This window comes from Tenrec ecaudatus, chromosome 16 (assembly GCF_050624435.1).
Source record: "Tenrec ecaudatus isolate mTenEca1 chromosome 16, mTenEca1.hap1, whole genome shotgun sequence".
NCBI classification, from domain to species: domain Eukaryota; kingdom Metazoa; phylum Chordata; class Mammalia; order Afrosoricida; family Tenrecidae; genus Tenrec; species Tenrec ecaudatus.
This window is the reverse complement of record NC_134545.1, coordinates 110,657,839-110,679,644: the sequence shown is the minus strand read 5'-3', so window position 1 is coordinate 110,679,644 and position 21,806 is coordinate 110,657,839. Positions and strand designations below refer to the sequence as shown.

General features: G+C 54.3%; 1 protein-coding gene across 3 annotated transcripts in view; it reads right to left on the bottom strand.

The window, feature by feature from the left end:
- Nucleotides 1-21,806, bottom strand: part of MGMT (O-6-methylguanine-DNA methyltransferase) — a 188,800-nt gene that overhangs the window by 18,406 nt on the left and 148,588 nt on the right. For all 3 annotated transcript variants that reach the window (XM_075533922.1, XM_075533923.1, XM_075533924.1), the window contains exon 3: nt 14,949-15,091. In XM_075533922.1, coding sequence (XP_075390037.1) covers nt 14,949-15,091 — 143 coding nt within the window. The remainder of the gene's footprint in view (nt 1-14,948; nt 15,092-21,806) is intronic.

Here is a 21,806-nt window from a genome sequence, read left to right as displayed (position 1 = left end):
CTGCAGGGCAGGGCAGGGCAGGGCTGCTGAGAGCCACAAGCCAGTGAAGGGCAAAGAAAGGCACTTTGGAATTCGAGAGTCATCCCTGAGCATTTTTTCAGGTGAGACTGGCCATTTGTGCATTTTCTCCGAGGGCCTGTCCGTTCAGATCCTTCGCCCACTCCGTAATGGGGTTGCTTTTCTTGTTGTTGTTGTTGCACTGTAGGGGCTCTTTATACTTCTGTCCGATTAAATTCTTGTCAGATAATTTGGCAGTAGTGTCCCTCGCTCGGTCAGCATGTGTCACTCTCCTGGTAGCTTCCTTTAATACACAAGGATTTTAAGATTTAGATGAAATCCGGTTTATCTCCCAGGAGTTTTGAAAGTTGGTGAGAAAATCTCATTTCCCCCTAAGTGTTCTTTAGGGTCTATAGGTTTTCTGTGGTGTCGTGTGGACGAAACCACGGGCAAATCCGAGACCTTGGAAATTAGCCTCCGTTATTTTCTTTGGGGCATTCTAGGTTTCAATTCTTAAGTTTGGCCATAGACTTATTTTAGCCAATTTATTGTAGGGCTTAGAGTCTGAAGACTTCATTCTCGGGAATGTATGGATCCAAGAGCCCCAGCACCATTGTTTAAAAGAACAAAAAGCAGTTGCTGAATGGTCTTGGGATCTTTGCTGAGAACTCAGAGCCCACAGATGTGAGTGTGCGTCTGAGCACTCGGCTCCGGCTCCAGAGGTCCAGCCTCATGCCAGCCCACAGCTATGTAATATGTTTTGAAACCAGGAAGCGTGAGTTTTCTGATTGGTTCTTCCTTTTGAGATGGTTTTGGCTGTAGTGGGTCCCTTGAAATTCCATATTGACTCCAGGGTGGGGGGTTCCATTCCTGCAAGACAGACTGTTGGAATTTCGACATGGAGTACACGGAATCTGCTTATTGCCTTTGGTAGCACCGTTACGGTCCCAATCCATGAACATGGAACGCCCTGCCATGTCTTTAGGCTTCTTTAAGTCGTCCAGCTGTGCTTTCTAATTCTCAGTGGACAGGTCTTTCACTTACTTGGTTAAATTTATTCATAATAATTTCATATTTTGGCTGCTGTCATAAATGAAACTGCTTTTAAAATTTTCCTCTTCAGATGGTTCCTGGCCAGGGTATAGAAACTCAAGGTAACGATTCTGCCTCGGACCGTTATCTGCCCTGTTGATTTTGTAAACTCAACAGCTTTTCTTGTAAGTGCGTGAATGCTTTAGGATTTTTCTCAATAGAAGATGATGTCCTCGGTCCAGAGACCATTTTACTTCCTGCCCGAGTCCTCTGACTGAAAGTTACAAGACTGCATCGAACCAAACCAGAAGCCAAACTCACAGACATCGAGTTGACCTGACGCCGAGCCACCGGAAGGGGTGAACTTGGCAGTCAAGTTCCGTTTCTGACGTGGGCAGTGTTCCGGACTTTCCCCGTCAAGTCTGACACGAACTGTGGGCTTTGCCCGCCTGGCCTCTGCCAGGCTGACATACTTCCTGTCTCTTTCCCGTGTGTGGAATGTTTCCAATTGATAAAAGGATGAGATCCAGGGGTGTCAAAGAGTTTTCTGAGCCCCCGTTTTGAGATGAGGCAGCGCTTTCTACTATTCATGTGGCTTCTCTGACACTGTTCACAGCACGTACCCCCACGATCCTTTCGCCTGCATGCTGAAGGCGGCGTGCTCGTGTCCTGTTAGGAAGTTTTACGCTGATATTCACAAAGGACATTTATCTGTAGAGTTCTTGTAATAGTGTTATCTTGGCATCAAGGTAACCCTGGCCTTATAGAATGACGTGGAAAGTGTTCTCTCCCGCTCTCGTTCTCAATTGTTTTGGAAGCACCGCTGCTAATTCTCATTTCAATCGTCAGTGCCACTCGCCTGGGGAACCGTCTGGTCCTGAACTTTCCCCTTTAACGGTGACCGGAGGGCAGGGCAGAACTGTCCCCGTGGGCGTCTGATGCGATCACTCTTAATGGGAGTCGATAGCCTCACTTTCCTTCCTCAAAGTTCTTGGTGGTTTCAAACTGCTGACCTTGTGGCTAGCAGCCCATCACGTAACCACTAAGCTACCCTGGCTCCTATGTCCCTTATCTGTTAGGAAACCCTTCACCTTACTTGTTAGAAGACTGTTCAGGGTTTTCCATTCTTTTTGGGTCAGATTAGTCCATTTGTGTGTTTCTTAGGAATTTTGACTATCTCATCTACGCTATCCAATTTTGGGGTACAGTTTTCGGAGTATTCTCATACTTATTTTTGTTTCAGTAAAGCTTGTAGTAATGTTACTGTTTCCACTTCTGATTTTGATCATTTGAAAATTCTTTCTTTTTTCTTAGTCAATCTAGTTAAAAGTTTTGTCCATTCTTAAAAAGTGTAATTTTTCAAAGAACCAACATTAATTCTATTATTTTACTATCCTCCCTTTCATCAGTCACTGCTGTCATCATATTATCTTTCTTTTCTGCTAGCTTTGGGTCTAGTTTACTCTTTTTCTTCTAGTTCCTTAGGGTGTTATTGATTTCCGATTTCTTTTTTTAATATAGGCATTTACAGCCACGAGTTTCCTTAGTGGTACAACTGTGTTGCATCTCATACATTCTGAAATGCTGTGTTTTTGTTTCGATCAACCTGGAAGCATTTTCTAATTTCAAGTGTAATTTTTCCGTTGGTCTCACTGGCTATCATTTGAGGATGTGCCATTTGATTTCCATGTTTTTGTCGATTTCCAATTTGCCCTGGCTTATCGATTTCAGGCTTCCTTCAGTTCTGGTCAGAGTGGCTTCTTCATCTCCTTGCCGATGTCTTTTAGAGAGCGCAACTTAAAGGGTGTTCCGTCTGATACGGTCAGACTGTCTTTCGCGGTTACATCTTTCTGTGTTCTAAGGAATGTCCCCCTACAAATCACGGAGATCTTTTCCACTGTCTTCCAAAAGCATGAGCCGTTTTAGCTTTATGCTTAGGCATACGCCGGCCTCTCCGATGGACCTCCACATATGGTCTTAGGCAGGGAACCCAAGGTCAACTTCCCGCCCCAGGTGGACTGCAAGCGGGTCCAGCACCATTTGGCGATAAGACTCTACTGCCATCGTTGACCTCCCTCTAGAGCAGTGGTGCTCCACCGTCCTCAGGTCGCAACCCTGTCCTACAGTTCCTCATGCGGTGGTGACCCCCCAACCATAAAACTGTTTTCTTGGCTACGCCATCACTGTCATTTTGCTACTGTGATGAATCGGGCGACCCCTGTGAAAGGCTCATTCGACCCCCAAAGGGGTTGAGAACCGCTGCTCTCAAGTCTTTGCCAAAAACCCAAACTGATTGTTCAAGCGTGGGCATCTCGGTGGTCCATATGCCAGTGAGCACCACAGTGTCTGGATGGGTGCGGATGGACAACGCGGATGGACAGTGCCTCAGGCACGTCCTACAGTGTTCTTGTTCCTCTCAAGATTGCTCCAGCCATTCCAGGCCCTGTGCACATGCATCCAACTGTAGAGTCAACGGAATTCGGAATGTAACGGCCAGCTGGCAATCACGATGACATCAAGGACAGGGGATCTTCTGTGGAGAGCTGATGTGGAAACAGTGCCGATCTTCCAGTGACTAAGCCTGATCCACGTGTCCCGGTCCTCTTTCACTGATTTCTATCGGCTTTGTCTTGGGCTGTTGAGTGGCAAAGCCTTGCCTATCTCTTGTTAAAGCGGACCCCCCCAACCCCCGCACTTCATGTTTTTGACACTATTGTAAATGTTTTAAATTTCATTTAAAAAATCTAATTACAGAGTAACACAACTTTTATATAATAAAATTATACCACGTATCTTGTTAAATTCATTTAGTGGTTTTAACAGCTATCTTGAGAATTCTTGAAGGTATCACACACAAAGAGTTGCCTATCTAGAAATAAAGCTGGTTTTACTTACTCTTTTGATCTTGTCTTTTCTCTTTTTTCCCGTTTGCACGAGGCTGTGGTCTTCAGCATTTTAGAATTATGCATGGCGAAGCCAGTATGTAGCAGGTGCTTTACAGTAGACAGTGGGTGCTGCTTTTAAAACGCAGACTCTTAAACTTTCCTTTTTAGTTGGACTCTTGAGACCATTTAATGCCACGGTCAATGTGGTTTAGGTCTACCAACTTGCTATTGGTCCCCCTGTTCTTTGGGTCCCCCTTCCCCTCTTTGGGGTCACCCTTTAGATGTCATTCTATCGTCTCTCCTGGCGCCTTAGCTGCATACCTGGGCTTTAATTCTTAGAGGTATTACAGGGTTGATAATGTACGACTCTCACCTCTCAAAGTCACGTGCTCCTCTTGGAGCATCTAATTTACTAGCAGGGAACGAAAGATTCAAAATAACCTCGATTAAGCAGAACCCTCAAATTACTAGCAAACCCTCCCCCCCCCATTACACTTGTAGGAGAAAGAAACAAGTAAAGAGGAAACTATTTTGCCAGAAATTTTCTAAGACATGCAAGAAGACTCATGTAACATTTGCCATGGAAGAAGCCTTGGGCAATCCCTTCTCCACATCACTTCACTTCCCAGTTTGCAGAGCAAGAGGGATGGCCCTGGACGCGGAGCAGCAAAGAGCATCTCGGCTCCTAGGTGCGCATGCGGCTGTAAGGAGGAGCTGATTAAGGGGCTGCAGGAAGCAGGTTCTTCTCTGGCTCTGTGTAGGCTGGGGCCTGACCTCATCAATCTCCGGGTTCCCCAAGAACGGAGCTGTCCAATGCAACGTGGGAAGCACACATCTCTTCCAGGAAGGAAGTCCCCTAACTAAAAGGCTGCCTTGGGGCTGGGTCCCCGGCTGGAGGAGTCCTGGGAGAAGAGGAGGAGGAAGGTGGGTGGGGAGGGCTGGTGTGGGTCCCACCTCTTTCCATATGTGGAGCACAGGTTGCCACCTCTAGCCAAGTGAGCAAGCAGCCCCCTCACCCGCCACCCAGACAGTAACATGGGAAGGCGAGCTCCACAGACACTGAGGCCCAGAGACACTGTGGTTCTGCAGGTGAGCAGTGCCAGGCAGGACTGGGACCACCCACGATGCCACGCACCGACGAGGACATGGGCGTCTGCCCTTACAAGCTCTCCGTTTCTGATCCTGTCCTTTCCTGGACTCTTACGGTATCACGGCAACTGCACACAAGCTACGGAAGTTGCGGTCTAAGTTTTTCCCAGTTCCACTTAGCCCACCATAGTGGGCGCCCACACGTTTGAAGTCTTACTGCCCTGGGATGCCCCACAGTCTAGAAACCAACGCTCTCTCTTCTCAAGCGGAGCCCAGGGCGAGCGACACTGCACGGCACTGCTGTCGAAGAGGACAGCACTCACCCACCCACTCCCTCCTCCCCTCCCACACTCACGGGAGATGCCTGTGCCTGTCTCAGGACAAACACCATAGGTCCCCTTGGGCCCCCTTGCTGTTGCTAGGTGCCCGCAGTGGGCTCCTACACACAGAGCAAAGCCCTGCCAGTCCTGCATCATCCCCACAGCTGTCCCTATGCTTCACCCCTGGTTGCAGCCACTGTGTCCATCCAGCCTGTCCAGGCGCTTCTGCTTTTTCATGGACGCTCTACTTTACCAAGCATGGTGTCTTTCTTCAGGGACTGGTCCCTCAGGATCATCCAGTCAGTGAACGTGAGACCACATCTCATGCTCCTCGCTTCAGAGGGACACATGCTGGTCCGCTTGTTCTTCTGGAAGCCCACGGTCCTTTCCAGGTACCTGGTCGTCATCTTCATTCCAACGCATTATGTTTTTTCTCTCTGTTCTTTATTGACTGGACGTCATTCTTTGATCACAGGTGAACGGGGAGCACTGAGTTTAGGTGGTTTGTCCGGTCTCCCTGTTCCCCGTCCGCTGCCTCTGCTGGGGATCGCTGCACCTGGCCCCGTTGCCCCAGAGCGACGAACGGGCACAAGAGGTGCTCACCAAAGCTTTACGAGGAAGCGAGAGCCATGGTCACTGGAGAAGAACCCGCAGGCGAGTCAGCCCCGCGGGACCATCAGCACAGGAGTGGGGTGGATGATGCCCAAGTCAAAGGACAGAGGCTCCCCTGGTGGCTCCTGGGCATCCCCAGAGCTGCCGCTTCTGCAAAATGTGCCCTCCAGACCGCCTCCCGCCCCCTGCGGCCATTCGGCGTGGCTCAGAACGTACTGGTGAGTGGGGAGAAAGAACTGACAGGTGCAGAAAAATTCCTTTTCCAATTAAAACCCTAATTAGCTCCATCAGCTGAAGCCCTCGTGAGAGGATTCAGCCGACTGCCGCCTCTGTGTGGTGTGGTGTGGCGTGGCGCGGTGGCATGCGGACCCCACTGTCCATCTCCAATGGTAGTGTGGACAGGGCTGTGGGGAGTATGTCCCAGGCACTTCGTGGGAAGGCAGCACCCCAGGATAATGGCCTGGCTCTTGGCAGAACCCCAGACGGTATCTCGGGCCATGGTTCCCAGACCCCATCCTCTCCTGCACTGGGCTGGGGGTCTGGTCCCACCCTCTCCAACAGCTCAGGGGCCCCCACACAGGGAGCAGATGGAAGGGATTTTGTGATCTGCGCCTTGCGGCTCCAGCCTGTGAATCACAGACATTTCACGTGGGCCTAGGTGTCCCTGCCGGAAAGCCCAGCCCTCATCCTCGAGCAGTGACTGATGCGTGGAACCTGCCCTGGTGGGTCCCCGCCACCCGCCTCCCCCAGACCGAGGTGTCCTGCCTTCGCCTGCCCGTCTCCAGAGCTGAGGCCAGCCTGCGTCATGTGAAATCTCCCCATGCACCCCACTCCCCTCCAGCTCAGCCAGACCCACAGGGCAGAGCAGGGCAGGGGCGCTGCCAGGCCTGCCAACCTCACCATGGACACCGGGCGTGCTCCTAGTCATACAAATTGGCCCATTAATAATATTTAAATGCATTAGCGCTCTCACACACACAGACACCACCACCGATGACATGTTAACACTGTCATGTTTTCTAGGCGAGAACATGGCATGACCGCTGCCCAATTGTCCCCAGGTGAAGGTGAAGGGAGTCGCTGCCCGCCACCCTCCAGGGGCAGGGGCTGACACAGAGCGTCTCTGGGAGGGTCTGAGCTGGCCCGTGCCAGTCTCGCCCATCAGACGGGGCAAACGGTCTCGCTGTTTATCTGCTGCAGGGGAGCGCTCTGGAAAGAAGACAGGAGGAGAAGGCTGCTAATTCAAATGAAAAGCTTAATGCAACTTATAATCAGAGGACAATTTGCAAATCATTAAGAGAAATGTAAAATTCCATTAAAATACAAATCAAGCCGCTCTCTCCGGACTAATAATCTTTTTGATATTATTGTGCACTTCACGAAGTCAGAGCCCGCACCCAGGCCCAGAAACGATCCGTTCTTGCACATGCTATTTACCACAGCCGAGTCCTGTAACGAGAGACGGTGGAGGGGTGATCTGCTATTCAGTGCAGGTACTAATGAAGAATTCCATATATTCTGAGATTTAATTAAAACCCCAAAGATTTCAAATTAGATGCAATTTGAACTGCCTGGGGCAGAAATACAGGAGCTGCGTGGCGAGGGGATCACACTGCAAGTTGATACCGTAATTGGTCTTGATGTATTTTTGTGTTGCTGGGCCGGAGCAGAGAACTCATAACCATATAAAAATTCTCTCTAGATTACCTGCTCATTGAAAATGCCATCAGCCAGGTAGTTCTCCACTAAATTACCATGCTGCTGGAATACGCAGAGTGGCTGCCGGAGTGGAGTGGCAGAGGCGCTCCGCGGCCGATGAGTTATGCATGCGTCGAAACAGCCTTTCTTCTTAGCAAAATGGGCTCGGTTGAATATTAAAATATAATTGGCATTCAACCTAAGTAGCTTAAACCATTTTGTTATCTTCTTTTAAACCGATTTGGCTCTTCCACCGTTATTTTCCAGGATGCGTCCCCCAAACTAATGGCGCCATCCGTATTCCGCTACATTTGTGCCGGGTGACATTTGTCGTAAACAGGCCCCGCGCCGACAGCCTTCTAAGGGTGGCCTTTCATAGCAGCTGCTCTTGAACATCAAAGGCGATGGCGGAGGTGCCATTTATGTAGGTGGCTTGCATATTTCATTCGGGAAAGAGGGGCAGGACGGGGCCTTCCCATGGAAAGTCTAAGTCCTGGCCCAGTGAAGAGCCCTGTGCCTCCCAGGCTCAGGCCCGGGGCCTACATCAGCCCGTCGAGGAGAAGCAAGAGCTGTTTGGGGGCGTGGGGTCGGGGAGGCAGTGCAGCCCCGCTGGGAAAGGCTAGGAAGGGGTCCTTTCCACTACGCACACACCAGCTGATGTGCCCCCTGCCACATGACCCACAGCACTCAATAAAAGAAGTAGCTGCCACAGAGGCAGGGAGATGGGACATGATTACAAGGGTGGATGGAAGGACAGGGACAGGGCTCACTGCCGAGGACACTTCCCCACACAGCGTCCTGGTTGACCTCTCAGGGAAAGACAGACACCTGAGGGCATCTTTCCCAACGCGCCCGTCTGATCTGTGGCCAAGGCTGGAAACCAAGTAGCGCCCCCCCCCCCCCGCCCCCTGGCAGATTTTGTTTTCTTCTTCAGGAATGGCTTAGCCCATGCCATTCACACGTGCACAGGGGTTGCAGGGGCCGGGAGGGCTCCCTGTTTGGTCCTGGAAATGTCTCTGAGCCGAGAGGCCCCCACCCCCTGGCTACCCCGGACGTTTTCACTCTGACACGCAAGGCACAGCCTGTAGGAGAGGAAGCCGACAGGGGAAGCGCACCTCGCTGGGCAGCCGAGGGAGGAGGCGCGCTGCAGGTGCGGGAAGGAGTGCGGGAGTGCACGTGCCTCTAGACAGCCGTGCAGCATCCCCGGCGTCACTTTCACATCAGGGTTCACCTAGTTAGCACATGGCTAACGTGGAGTCAGCTCCGCACACCTTTCCTTTGCAGCCCCGCTTTCTCCATCAACGCTGACAGCAGAGAGAACTCCATTACCTCCTGCCCGTGATGCGCGGATGCAATCAGGTGAACCTGGAAGGATGTGAACATGCAGTACTTGACGGCACCAAAGCACGCACTTCAGCCTTCTCCTTGGGGACCCGGCAGTGGGACTCCAGAGGAAAGAGGCACATTGCAGAGGCACGTCTGCTGCTGTCGTCTAACTTTAAAATCGCTCCCTCGCTGGGCAGCGCCGACTTTCCAAAGGCCCTCTCACTTGAGACGTCACCCCGGGAGGGACATTCCTGGGGGACTCACACCTGCTCACTTGCTCCTCCTCGAGGCCGGGCCCACGGAGGCCATTGTGAGGACAGGGCGGAGGGTCTTTCTGAAGGTAGGGACGTGACTAAGAGGCACTTGGGCTGCTCACTGCAAGGTCAGAGGTTCACATCCACCAGCCAGCCAATCCTCAGGACGAAGATGAGGCTGCCGGCGCCTGTGATGACGGCCAGCCTCGGGGCCGACGGAGGGTCACTGTGCATGAAGACCCGCAGGATGGCAGTGGGTTGGGTTCATTTTCACTGGCTGGCTGCTTAATGACTAAGCTGGAGGCTACTCTATTTTACCGTGAATAGTTTCCCGTTAAAAGCAGTCCTTACTGTCTGCGGTTAAAAGAGTACTTTTAAAAGCCTTCCCATCTCAGGCACCGTGAACATGTTGTCCCCGACCCCAAGTCTCAGCTAGCTTGGCCTTAACTCCGTGTGAATGTCTGAGGTTTGGTGTGTTTTCCTTTGACTTCCTCCCTCCCCCCATGACTTGCTGTGCTCACTGCACATTCGGGCTGCTGCCCTGTGGAAGGAGGCAGGCTATTTTAGGTGTTTCTGGTTAGAAACTGCCAGCCGAGTGCCAAGCCTCTCACTCCTGCTGTACCCTCGCCGTGGCATTGCTCTAACCCCCCACTGTGGCTTTCCCGTCGCTGCAGCCCTTTACAGTAAAAGCCGTTCTTCAGATGTGGTCAGGTCTTCGGCCTGGCCTGCGAGGTCTGAAACTGGTGCCTTCCTGGCGACCTTTGCATGTGGCTAGCGGACTCTTTGGGACACCGGAGGCCCTGGCAGAAGCCACTCAGCAGCTTGCCTCCCTCGGATTCACATAGACTTCGGGGAACCTGGGACCCGGTCACCTTGCAGATCTAGGATGGTACTTCCACTTAACTTGGCTTCCCCGGAGCCCGATGTAACTACCGATCAGTCACAGGGCTCCTTGTGTGGCCCACTCCCAGCGTGGCAGGGCTCACCGAGCCCACTGGCTCTCGCCCAGGACAGGGTGCGTGTTTTATCAATGTTTCCCATTACGATGAGTTTGAGGCTGTCCTGTGGGTGAGGGCACGCGGAAGCCTGAGCAGCAATAGGAGACTGGGCTCCCTCTTAGGGGAAGGAGGCCTTGGTGAGCACTCACAGGGATGCTGCTTGCTCCCGGCTGGCCCGTTGCACCGCTCAGTTCTCTAGAGACCTAAGCGTCAGTGAGCTGTGGGCTTTGACGGAAAAACCCCAGAGAGAAGATATGCTTTAAGTATTTGACCAGAGAGTCGCGAGTGAGATGCTGCCCCAGCAGACGCTAAGTCTGAGCAACACTGAGCTCCCGAGGACAGAACCCCTGGCCTGTGCCTGCACAGCTTCCTGGCATGAGGGTCGAGAGGACAGGACCTCATACAGTTTCCTGGCTGGAGGTTCGAGGTTCTGCTCTAGCTGTTCCTTTCGCGGCCAGGAAAGGGGAGCACACGGGGGCTGGCTCATTGGTGGTGATGATGCCCTTGGCGGGAACCCGAGGGCCCCGGCTACCCTCCCAGCCACCCCTGGGTGCGGGTCAGCCACCACCCCTAGCCCCCAGCCTTCTCATGGCCCTCTCAAGGCCTCAGGCGCAGACTGCCACACTCGCCCTCCCCCAAAGCGCAGTTCGGCAGGCTCTGGCTGCCTTTCTTTGGTGCTCACGTTTCTTTTGTGGCCCTAGCTGGGCCGGTGCGCCGTGGGACTGCGTGGCTGCCCCAGTCTTCCGGGGACCTGGGGAGCTGCAGGGACTCGCTCGCCGAGGCTGCGGCACAGGGAAGGAGTGAGTCTGCGCAGCTGTCATGCAACGGGGTTTCATAGCCACGAGCTAATAGCTGTGACGAAGGAATTATTAAAGTGTTAAATATTTCATTTAAAAAGGAACATTGCAGTCACTTTAAAAAGAAAACTCAGAAGTCATCTCTTAAACCCATCAGGTGTGAGACAGCTGGGGAGAAAGAAGGCTCTGGGGCGGCCGGGACCCCGGGAGGGTGACCGGGCCAGAGCCTGGGCGGAGACGCTCCCTGGGTCAGCCACCTGCCTGGCTAGGGCACCGCTCTGGGGGAGGGTCTCTGAGGGGCAGGGGCACACGCTGCGCACCTGCCGTGAGGGGCCCTGGGGCCCAGTGGTTCCAGCACACAGGGCTGATCAGCGGGAGGAAGGCGAGACGAGGCTGCCTCTGTAAAGATCCCAAAGACCCAAACCAAACTGGTGCCACTCAGCGGAGGCCGGCACGCAGCAAGCCTCTAGGACAGGGCGGCGGACAGGGCAGAACTGTCCCTGTGGGTTTCTGAGACGCTGACTCTCGACAGGAGTAGAAAGCCTGGTCTGCTGGTGGCTTTGAACTGCCATGCCAACTCGTAACCACTGCACCACCGGGCCTCCCCGGAAAGGCTTACAGCCTCGGAAAGGCCGTGGGGCAGAGTTTGCCCCACCTGCTGGGTTGCTAGCAGGTAGCGGCAACAGCAGTGGGCTTTCAGAGTGGGGCGGAAACAGCCCTGGTGGTACCAAGGTGGAGCGGTTCCCCTGCGAACTGAAAGGGGAGACGAGAGCCTTGGAACCCAGGGGGGGCATCCTGCCCCGCCCTGTAGGGTCTCTGAGGGTCCGAATTGACCTGAGGGCAGTGGGTGTGAGTGGTGGTACGGGTCCTCACTTGTGGACCCGTGGACTGGACCTTGCTCGGACAAGGGTCTTTTTCGTACCAGAGCAGGTGGTGGTGGGGTTGTCCTCAGCCCATCTGAGTGGTACCCTTGTGCAGAAGACCCGCCCCCCCCCCCACAACATGCAGGAATAAGTTCATGTGAACAAAGACACATCTAGAACGAACTGGGAAGGGACCAGTAATGACCTCCGGAGTCGTGGTCAGAGCATGGCCGGCCCAGCAGTCACCCTGCCTTCAGGCTTCCGGAGGCATCCAGAGCTGGGAGACAGGGCTGGGCTGTTCCCGAAGGGCTCCACTCCTGGGACCTGTCACGGCAGCTCTGGCCTTCCCAGGCCGCTCGTCCAACCACTGCCATGACCACTGCGATGCCGGGACTTTCACGATAAGCAAATGCAAAGAAGCCGGGGAGTGCGCCCCGGGCAGAGGCGCTCACACCCTCCCTTTTTACGAAAGAGACACACGTAAAGGCTGGTTCCAAGACTAACGCCCCGTTAAGTAAACACTTGCTGGAGAAAAATGAATTCAAAAGAAATCACACTGACCTTTGTGGGAGGTTTGGTGAGAGGCGGGGCTTCCTCAAAACCACTTGCTCTCAAGCAGAGTCACTCGGAAAAGGATGCGGTCGGCATCGCTAATAAGCGAGAGCAGGAACCCCCAGATGTGGCTAACTTTGCTTCTTCCCCCCCCCCCCCCCCATCAAGACTGAAGGGACTCCTTCAGCAGTTCACCTTTCACTGGGCTGTCTTCCGGGCCGGATGGACCTGACGTTCGGGCTGAGAAACCCTATCTGTCCAGGGCCCGGGCAGGAGTCGCCTTGCCGATGTCCAGGCTCCTGGTCTGCTGCTGAGCTGGCTCTTAGCAGGAGCAGCCAAACAATTTCATGCTACTCATCACCCTGCAGAGGCTGCCCCAGGCCGAAAGAACCTCTGAAATTTCCAGGTCCGACCAGGCTAAACTTCACAAGCAGCAAGCTCGTGTGTTTCACCTAAAAGCATGTTTTTTGTGGGTGGCCTTCAACCAGCAAGGAGTCTTGGGGGCATCAGGGTGAAGCATGGGGTTGCTAACCAGGAGGTCAGCAGTTCAAAACCATCAGTTGCTCCAAGGGAGAAAGACGAGGCTTTCTACGCTGGTGAAGAGTGTGTGTCTTGGAAACCCATAGGAACGGTTCTATCAGGGTCACTGTCTACTCCCTGGCAGTGAGTGAGTGAGTGAGTGAGTTCAGCCAGTAAGCGCTTCAGGACCTGCAGGATCATCTCCTAGACCTGACGCCCACAGTGCAGGGGGCTAACCCTAGCTCCTAGTGATCCCACAGGTCAGGGCAGAGCTGCCCCATGGCCTACCCATGGCAGCAAAGCTCAATGGGCCCAGAGCCAGCCAGACCTAGGAGCCGAAGCTTTGATGGGGTGGAACACTGGAGACCCTTTGTTACAGATGAGCAAGTAAGCAAGCGTCAGTCTCTGCTTACCTGGCTTATTGGGTAATCGGACTCTGCACATCTGGGGCCCTCATCAATTAACTCCATGTTAGCGATTTTATGACCACCTCCCCCTCCCCTAGCTACCCCATAAAACGTGACACACGGGTGTCTCAGGGAGCCAGATTAAACCCACCTGCGTGACCCAGGCTCACGTGTGGGGCACACTGTGATAGCAGCCACCACACATCAGCTGTGGGCAGAGCCTTCCCCAGAGGGGGCCTCCCCAAAGACTGCCCACTCCCACGAGGGAGCCCAGACTGGAGACTGCCCACCCCCATGAGGGGTATCCCCCAGGAGAAAAGCACCCACAAGGACCCCTCTCCCAGAGACAGCTCATCCCCACGAGGGAGGGCCCCTATTCCAGAGACGGGGGCCTTCCTGCACCTTGCCCATCTCCACTCTCAGGCTCGGCTCTTCACAAAAGCACAGCAGCCCCTCCACCAACGGTGAGGACAATGCTCTGACATCCAGGATGTCTTCGGGTTGAGCATGCATCTTAGGGACATGCGGAGCTCTGGCGGCTCAGTGGGTATCAGGCTCTGGGGTGCTAATCGCAAGGTCAGTAGTTTGAACCCACTCGCTGCTCCATGGAGGAAAGACAAGGCTGTCTGCTCCCCTGAACTGACAGTCTGGGAAACCCAAAGGGGCAGTCTGCTCTGTGCCGTAGAGTCCCGTGCGTTGGACTTGACCCAAGGGCATGAGCTTTTGTTCTGTGTGTGGGGAAAGCAGAGTTTTTTCTCATGGATACAAGGGAGCTTTGAAAAGTTCATGGGCCAATTTCAGTGATCTTTTTGTTCCGTTTTTGAAGCTTGTGTATCTATGTATCTATTCCTGGTACTGCAGTGGGTTGTCTTGGGCAGCTAACAGAAAGGCTGAGTTTGAGCCCACTGGCAGCTCTACAGGAGAAGAACGAGGTAGTCTGCTTCTGTGCCCCCGTGCCCCGGGGGGCTGGTTGGGCAGGGCTGAGATGGGTGGCCCTGGGCAGTGGCAGTGTGTTTACTCAGGCCCACATCTAGGAGAATCCACCTGCCGGTATGGAAACAACACGTAGCTAAAGGGGACCCTGGCCCTCCCCTCGTGGGAGTGCTGTCATCCCCAGAGAGCTCTGCCCTGACAGGCCCAAACCAAGGTGGGACACCCCTTAGGGGAACTGTGGCCAGGGAAGCCGCTAGGAAAGACCAGAGCTAAGAGTGTGAGCTAGAGAGACAGACATCAACAACTATTGGTGACAAGCCAGCCAGCCCCCCTCTCTGAGGTTCAGCTACCCTCAGGCCTGGTTGGCTGCTGGCAAACAGAGTGCTGAAGGGGGCAGCAAGCTTGCCTAGGACCTGTTGTCAGCCACCTACGGTATTGTTCAGATCTCTGACGGCCAGAGGCCAGGGCCAAGCTGCGGGCATCATTTCCAAGGCCCCTGCCCGGACTGCCTTTGGCTCTGGGCCGGGACAAACTGGGTCGGTCCCCACTGGGAGGGAAGGCGTATCCCCAGCTCGGCCCCTGGCTTGTCTCATCTACGTGGCAGGCAGAGTAGACACAGGGCCTGTGCTGGGAGCAATTGCCGGGACGGGGCGGCAGAATGCCCACCTGTCTGGAACACCGGGTGGTGGAGCTCAGGCACTGGGATGGTCCCGATGGCGGCAGGTGTCTGGAAGTATGTCTCCAGCCAGGCAGCGCAACAGGCCAGTGGCTCCGCCAGCTCCTCTGGAGAACGCTGGGTCACGCCGGGGCTGCAGAAAGAACAGCAGAGCCTCGTCACCCTCTGGGCCAGCCCCTCCCCGCCCCCATGACGCGCACAAGAAACAATGCCCAGGGCTCGGCCCCCCTGCCAGGGGCTCACTGTCAGGGGGCTCTTCAGGAGGTGGGCTGTGGGAGGCTAGGAAGATGGCCTGTCCACCCAGTCTCCAGCTTCAGGATACACCTACCACTGTGTTGAGGGTGCCCACTGGGGCCAGGCCAAGTGCCTCTGGGGCTGGAGGGAGTTGAGGGCAGGGAAAGGGGGGCTAGTGAGGACCCAGAGGAGCTGCCCCACTCCAGGCCACCCCACATGCAACCAGACACCCGGTGGAGTCTCCATATAATGCCTTGATCCAGGGCGTACCGAACACCCCCACACGACCCCTGTAGCTGCGGGGGGTTCCTTCTGAGGAAGTACTGGAGACCAGAGCTGTCAGGACCCTGGAGCAGCACCCCGCTCAGCTGATGGGACTCCCTGCAAGACCCTCTGCAGAGGGGGTGGGATTCTGGCCGCTGGGGAGGGGACCCTCGCTGGGGCTTGGACTCTGGCCCCCCTCAGCCAAGGGGGGGGCCTTAGCCAGGCAGCCTGGGCTCGCACACAGAGGTGGTTGACATGTAGCCTTTCACAGTCTCTGTCATTCTTTTTCCGTTGAAATAATTTGGGGGGAGGAGGGCACACATGGGACCGCTTTGCGCCCATGGCAGCCATGCATACCTCTCAGGGACACTAGCAACACGCTCCGGTTGTGCAGTGCTGCCCGCCCTTGCGGTCCCCTTGTACAGGCACACACTCACTGCCCATCCTTATGTCTGGTGCCTCCTTCCCCCCCCCGGAGGCACTGGGGCCTGGTGGCTCTGAGAGGGACAGCCCTAGCCTGTAGACATTCGATTCTACTTGGGCGAGGCCACGGTTTGGCTTAAAGGTGACGTTAGGGGGTCATCTCCTTTTAAGAAGCAGACACTTCCTCAGGGTGTTCTCCGGCCTCCGTGGCCCCAGGTGATCTGGATTCCAGGAGAATTTGGAACTCTGTGCTGCACCGACCCTCTTTTGATCAGGCTCCGTCTACAGAAGCCTCCATCAAAGGGTCTGTCTTGGCAGCTAGGCCCCATCTCGCTCTGGTCTGCAGCAAAGGAGGCCTTTGGACACGCATTCCCTGTGGGGGGGGGCGGGTGGGGGCATTTACACCCGAGAGGCCGGGCTTCGCCATCCATGCCAACCTGATTTCTCTCTAGAGTTGCAATTCCTCCTTCCCTTCAGAGATGCCCTGAGTCCTCAGGGTGCCCCAGCCCACCAGGGTGCTGCCCTATGCAGAACGCTCTCTTCACCCAGCTCAGGGAATTGAGATGTGTTTCCCAGTATTTGCCGCTCTTAAAAGGATATGTGCAGAATTTTTATAGTGGTAAAATTCATCTTAAATTGATTTTTTATGCCTGTGCTAAAGATCTCAACCCCGATGTACTCTGCAGTGCTCCTTTTTAACTCTTTGCCTATTGGCATTAGATAACCATTCATGGGTGAAATGTAATTAAACAGCTTTGGTTCAGAAGCAAGGATTTATGATACTAAATTTAAAATGAATGGCATTAAACACACACATAAAACCAGATTCTTAAAGCCATGACACAGATTTCCATTTCTACAATAAAATGAAATTTATTCCGCCGCCCTGCCCTCTTCTCCAACCTCGCTTTGCTCATCCCTGGAATCGTTGGGGTGCGGGATCAGGAATAATGCTCTCATTACAGGGGAGTTCCTCCAGGAGCCCTGTCCATGAACCCTGAAACCTGGATGATTACAGGCTCTTTGGGCCAGGCATCTAAAACCCCTGCCTCTTCTTTCCTGTGAGCCCAGCAACCCGCTAATCACAAAGTCACGGTCTCTGGACCACACCTGTGCCTGGGGCAGGGCGAGGTCAGCTCAGGCAGTTTCTTGGGAGGCTGGTGCTGTGCTGTCCTCCTCCTCCCCACCTCCACTCCCGCTGGAGGTCAGGCCACTGTTCTCCACTGGGGTGCATGGCTGACATCTGGAACCTGATCACCAGGCCTCTCCTCCTGGTCTCCCAGTCACCCTGAGTCTGGATGCTCTGCTGAAACCCATTCAGCATCACAGCCACACACCAGTGCCCACAGATGGATGGGTGGACAGTGGCTGTGCATGAGGGCACTGGCCAGTTCTGCAGGAAGAATTCCACCAATGAGCCTGGATGGACTTGTCTGCTGGACTCAGGCTTAGAGGTCGGCTGGGAGGGCGTCAAGCTCCTGCAGATGGAGATGTGACCCAGCTGGACAGAGGCAAAGACGGGCCCTTCCCTGCCCCTACAACCTCCTCCCAGGATGTCGTGCTCAGCAGAATCATTCTGAGAAGTCCAGTCTGGTATGGAGCCCTCTGAATTTCTTCGCACATGACAGGAGTGTGCTGGCTGATGGCTAGGAGAACATGGCTTGCTGAGTGCTCTTGAACATATTATCTTGTCCACGCACCGTCCAGCTCTCTGCTATCTATCCTCCCACCCATCCATCTGTCCATCCACCCAACAGCCATCATCCATCTATCTCCCATCCATCCATCTATCATCCTTTCATCCATCCGCCCATCTGTCCATCTACCCACCATCCATTCATCCATCATCCATCTCCTATCATCCATCCATTCATCCAAGCACCATCCGCCCATCTGGTCATCCACCATCCATCCACCTACCATCTATCACCCACCATTTATCTATCATCCATCGTTCCATCCATCATTCCATCATCCATACGCCACCCACCCACCCATCCATCCAACCTCCATCTGGTTACCCACAATCCATGCATCTTAACACAGCAACACGAGTCACGTGCAATTTGCTTTAAGGGTTTCTTCTAAAAATACGCCAACTGTTAGCAAACCCCGGGACTACCGAGGGTAGATCAGAAAGCAGGGCACAGTTTTTGTGGACCTTCCCCTTTAAGGGTGGCAGGTCCCTACGGAGGCCACTCCGAGTCCCTGCTTATGAGAAGCGGCTCCTGAGAACATCTCCATGAAGGACCGTGATTGAAATCCACATCAATAGCCATCGTCTTCCTCTCAACCCCAACCGGGAAGCGGGGGAGCAGTTCCACTGCCATGGCACAGGAGTCTGCAATGGGGCCTGTCTCACGCAGTCAAGGGCATGTGTGAGAGGACGGCCGTCCTGCCACCAGCCCCGAGCTGGTACTCTGGCCCTGACACTACTAGGAGCGTGATGGGAGTGCGCCAGTGAGACTCAGGCATCGCAGCCAGGGAAACAAAAAGCTGCACAGGGCCGACACCACCTGTGGATGAAGCTGTGCCTCGCCAGAGCCTCTGGCTGGCCCCGCCACAGCTGACAGGAGGGAACCTGGAACAGGCCTCCGTTGGTCCAATGTGGGCATGCCAGGGGAGGCTTGGACAAGGTGGAGGAGGACTTCAGGGGCCTGGTGTGGGAGCCTGGACTAGAGCCAGCTTGGGCACCCACTCTCATTCAACACACTGTGCCTGGCTGGCATGCTGGAGCTGGGCACCAGGATCTGACTCTGGCACTCCAGAGATGTGGCTGCCAAGTATCAGGGGCACAGCCCTTGTTTCCTAAGAGGGAGGTTAGGTGTCTAGCAAACACACCATCCCATAACCAGCCTCATTCCACTTCTTCTTTTTAAAAATCATTTTATTGGGGCTCGTACAACTCTTATCACAATCCATACATCCATCCATTGGGTCAAGTACATTTGTATATTTGTTGCCATCATCATTTTCAAAACATTTTCTTACTACTTGAGCCCTTGGTATCAGCTCATTTTCCCCTCCCTCCCTCCTTCCCTCATGAACCCTTCATAATATATGTTATTATTATTTTCCCATATCTTGCACTCTCCAATGTCTCCCTTTTCCCCATTAACTGTTGTCCGTCCCCCTGGGAGGGTGCTATTGGTAGGCTATTGTAATCAGTTTCCCCTTTCTCCCCTCACCTTCCCTTTCCCCTCCTGGTATGGCTACTCTCACTATTGGTCCCAAGGAGTTTATCTGTACCCATGTACATGCTCTGGTCTAGCCAGATTTGTAAAGTAGAATTAGGGTCATGATAGTACCGGGGGGTGGTGGTGGTGGTGGTTGTGGCCATGAGAGGAAGCATTAAAAAACCAGAGGAAAGGTGTATGTTTCTTCAGTGCTATACTGCACCTTGACTGGCTCGTCTTCTCCCTGAGACTCTTCTGTAAGGGGATGTCCAATTGCCTACAGATTGACTTTGGGCCTCTACTCTGCACTCCCCCGGCCCCCGCTCACATTGACATCATATTTTGTTCTGGGTCTTTGATGCCTGATCCCGTCAACACCTCATGATCACACAGGCTGGCTTGCTTCTACCATGTGGGCTTTGCTGCTTCTCAGCTAGATGGCCGCTTGTTTACCTTCATGAAGCCTTTAAGACTCCAGACACTGTATCTTTTGATAGCTGGGCACCAACAGCTTTCTTCACCACTTTTGCTTATGCACCCACTTTGTCTTCAGCAGGAAGGTGAGCCTCTCAGAATGCCGGATTATTAGAATAAAGTGTTCTTACGCTAAGGGAGTACTTGAGTGGAGGCCCAATGTCCATCTGCTTCCTTAATACTAAACCTATAAATCTATGCACATAGATCCACTTCTTGTTCTGATCTATCAGCAACCTCAGGTCTGTTGGGTAACCCTTTGGTGGCCAGGACTGAACTGGGACGAATGAATTCTAAGTCCTGATCCTAGTTGTGTGTGTAGGCGGGGGTAGGAGGGAGAGTTTCTGAGTGGTGTAAAGGATTAACGAGTTTGACTGCTGACCGGAAGGCTGTAGGTTCGAGTCCATCAAGAGGCTCTTGGAAGAAAGGCCTGGCGTTCGATCGACCAATGGTTAGTCACAAACCTAACCCTACAGGGCAGGCTATCTCCTTTGACACACGTGGGTCACCATGAGCTTGAGTCCCTATGCACAGCAGAAGCAACATCCTGTCCTGAGTCACCCTTGCTCTGTGGCTGTGACCATCGTGCCAGCCCATCTTGTCGAGGGCTTTCCTCTTTGCCACTGCCCCTCCACGTGACCAAGCATGTCCTTCTCCAGGAACCTGGTCTCTCTCGACGATGTGTCCACAGTAAAAGAGAGGAAATTTTGCCATCCTTGGCTCTAAGGAGCCCTCTGGCCGTACTCCCTCCAAGATGCATCGCTGGTTCCTCTGGCAGCCGTGGTCCCCTGGACGCATGGGGTTGTGTGGTGCATGGGGACGGAGCTTGCTGCACAAGCTGTCCACTCACTGCAGGGCCAGCCTTTCCCTGGGGGTGGGTGTAGTGGCCACAGAGTTACAAGAGACAGATTCTGCTTCCCCTACAGGCTTCACAGCTGCGACCCCACCCTGGCTCCCAGTAGTGCTGAGCTCTCCCTGGGGAGGTGTAAGCCCTGCCAAGGACATTCTGGACACATTGCTGAAGGTCAAGAAGCAGCCCAGGGCTGATGGAGCATGGCCCGAGGTCGGGCAGCTGAAAGGACATGCTGGGCCTCTTGTTCCCCTCAGCCTTCCCACGGGGCTCATGTGGTCAGCACTTCACAGCCCAACCACGGGGTGGGGGACAGACGCAGCTGGACTTTGGGGTGCGCCTCCCGGCTTTATTGGCAGTAGAGGAGCCTGCACCTCCTCATCACCGACGGCATTCTCCTCCCCAAAGTCACTGGAACGAAGAGCACTTGGCTGGAATCCATCAGCTGCTGTAATGCAGACCAGAGCTCATTCCTGGGCCTCCCGTCAGGTCGGCACCTCAAGCTGCAGCCGGAGGGGAGAGCCCACAACAAGCAGGGCTCAGAGCACAGGGGTCTCCAGGCTCAGAGAGCACGGCCCGGCCCATATGCTCTTGTCATCACTGGACAGGGCTGCAGGCCCTGCACCCGGGCGCTCACTGAAGTCATGGGAGAGGGGCCCTTGGAAAGAGTTCCACAGACGTGCATGCTCCTGAACGCATCTGGAAAGTGGCAGGGCATTGGAATGCGTCCTGTAGCCAGGCTAGAGGGAGAGTGGTCAGTGAGGTGACCCGGGGAACAAGCTGGATGAGCAGAGTTACCCCCTCCCAGCACCTGGGGGCAGGCAGAGGCCTTGGGGACAGAGGGAAGTACCCTGCTGGATCCACAATCAAGGCTTCTGGAAGCAGCAGTCATGAGAGGCAACGATGCACTTGCTTGGGGAAATCTTAAAATGTGGATGACCAAGGAGGTTACTTTCAGGTGCCCAACCGAAGCCCTGTCATTGCCAACGTCCTACGCGTGGGGCAGTTGGACACAGGAAGAATCACTGTTTGAATCGCGGTGCTGGTAAGGAATGTAAACAGTAGCATGGACTGCCAAAAGGAGCCCCCACTGTCGTGGAGGAAATATGACCAAAATTTGCCCAAGGGGCATGAATGGCAAGCTGTCGTGTCACGTAATTTGGGCACATCATCAGGAGAGACTAGTCTCTGGAGAAGGACCTCACGCCTGGTTAAGAGGAGGGGCAGCGACAGAGAGGAAGGCCCTCGAGGAGACAGACAGACACGGTGGCTGCAGCCACGAGCTCAGACCTAAGAACAGCTGCGAGGACCACGCAGGCCCAGGTAAGCAGGCCCGGGTAAGCCTGTTCTGCTGCTCACAGCACCACTGTGGGCCAGAGCCTCCCGACTGGACAGCACCTTACCGCCACACTGCCACAAGGGAAACC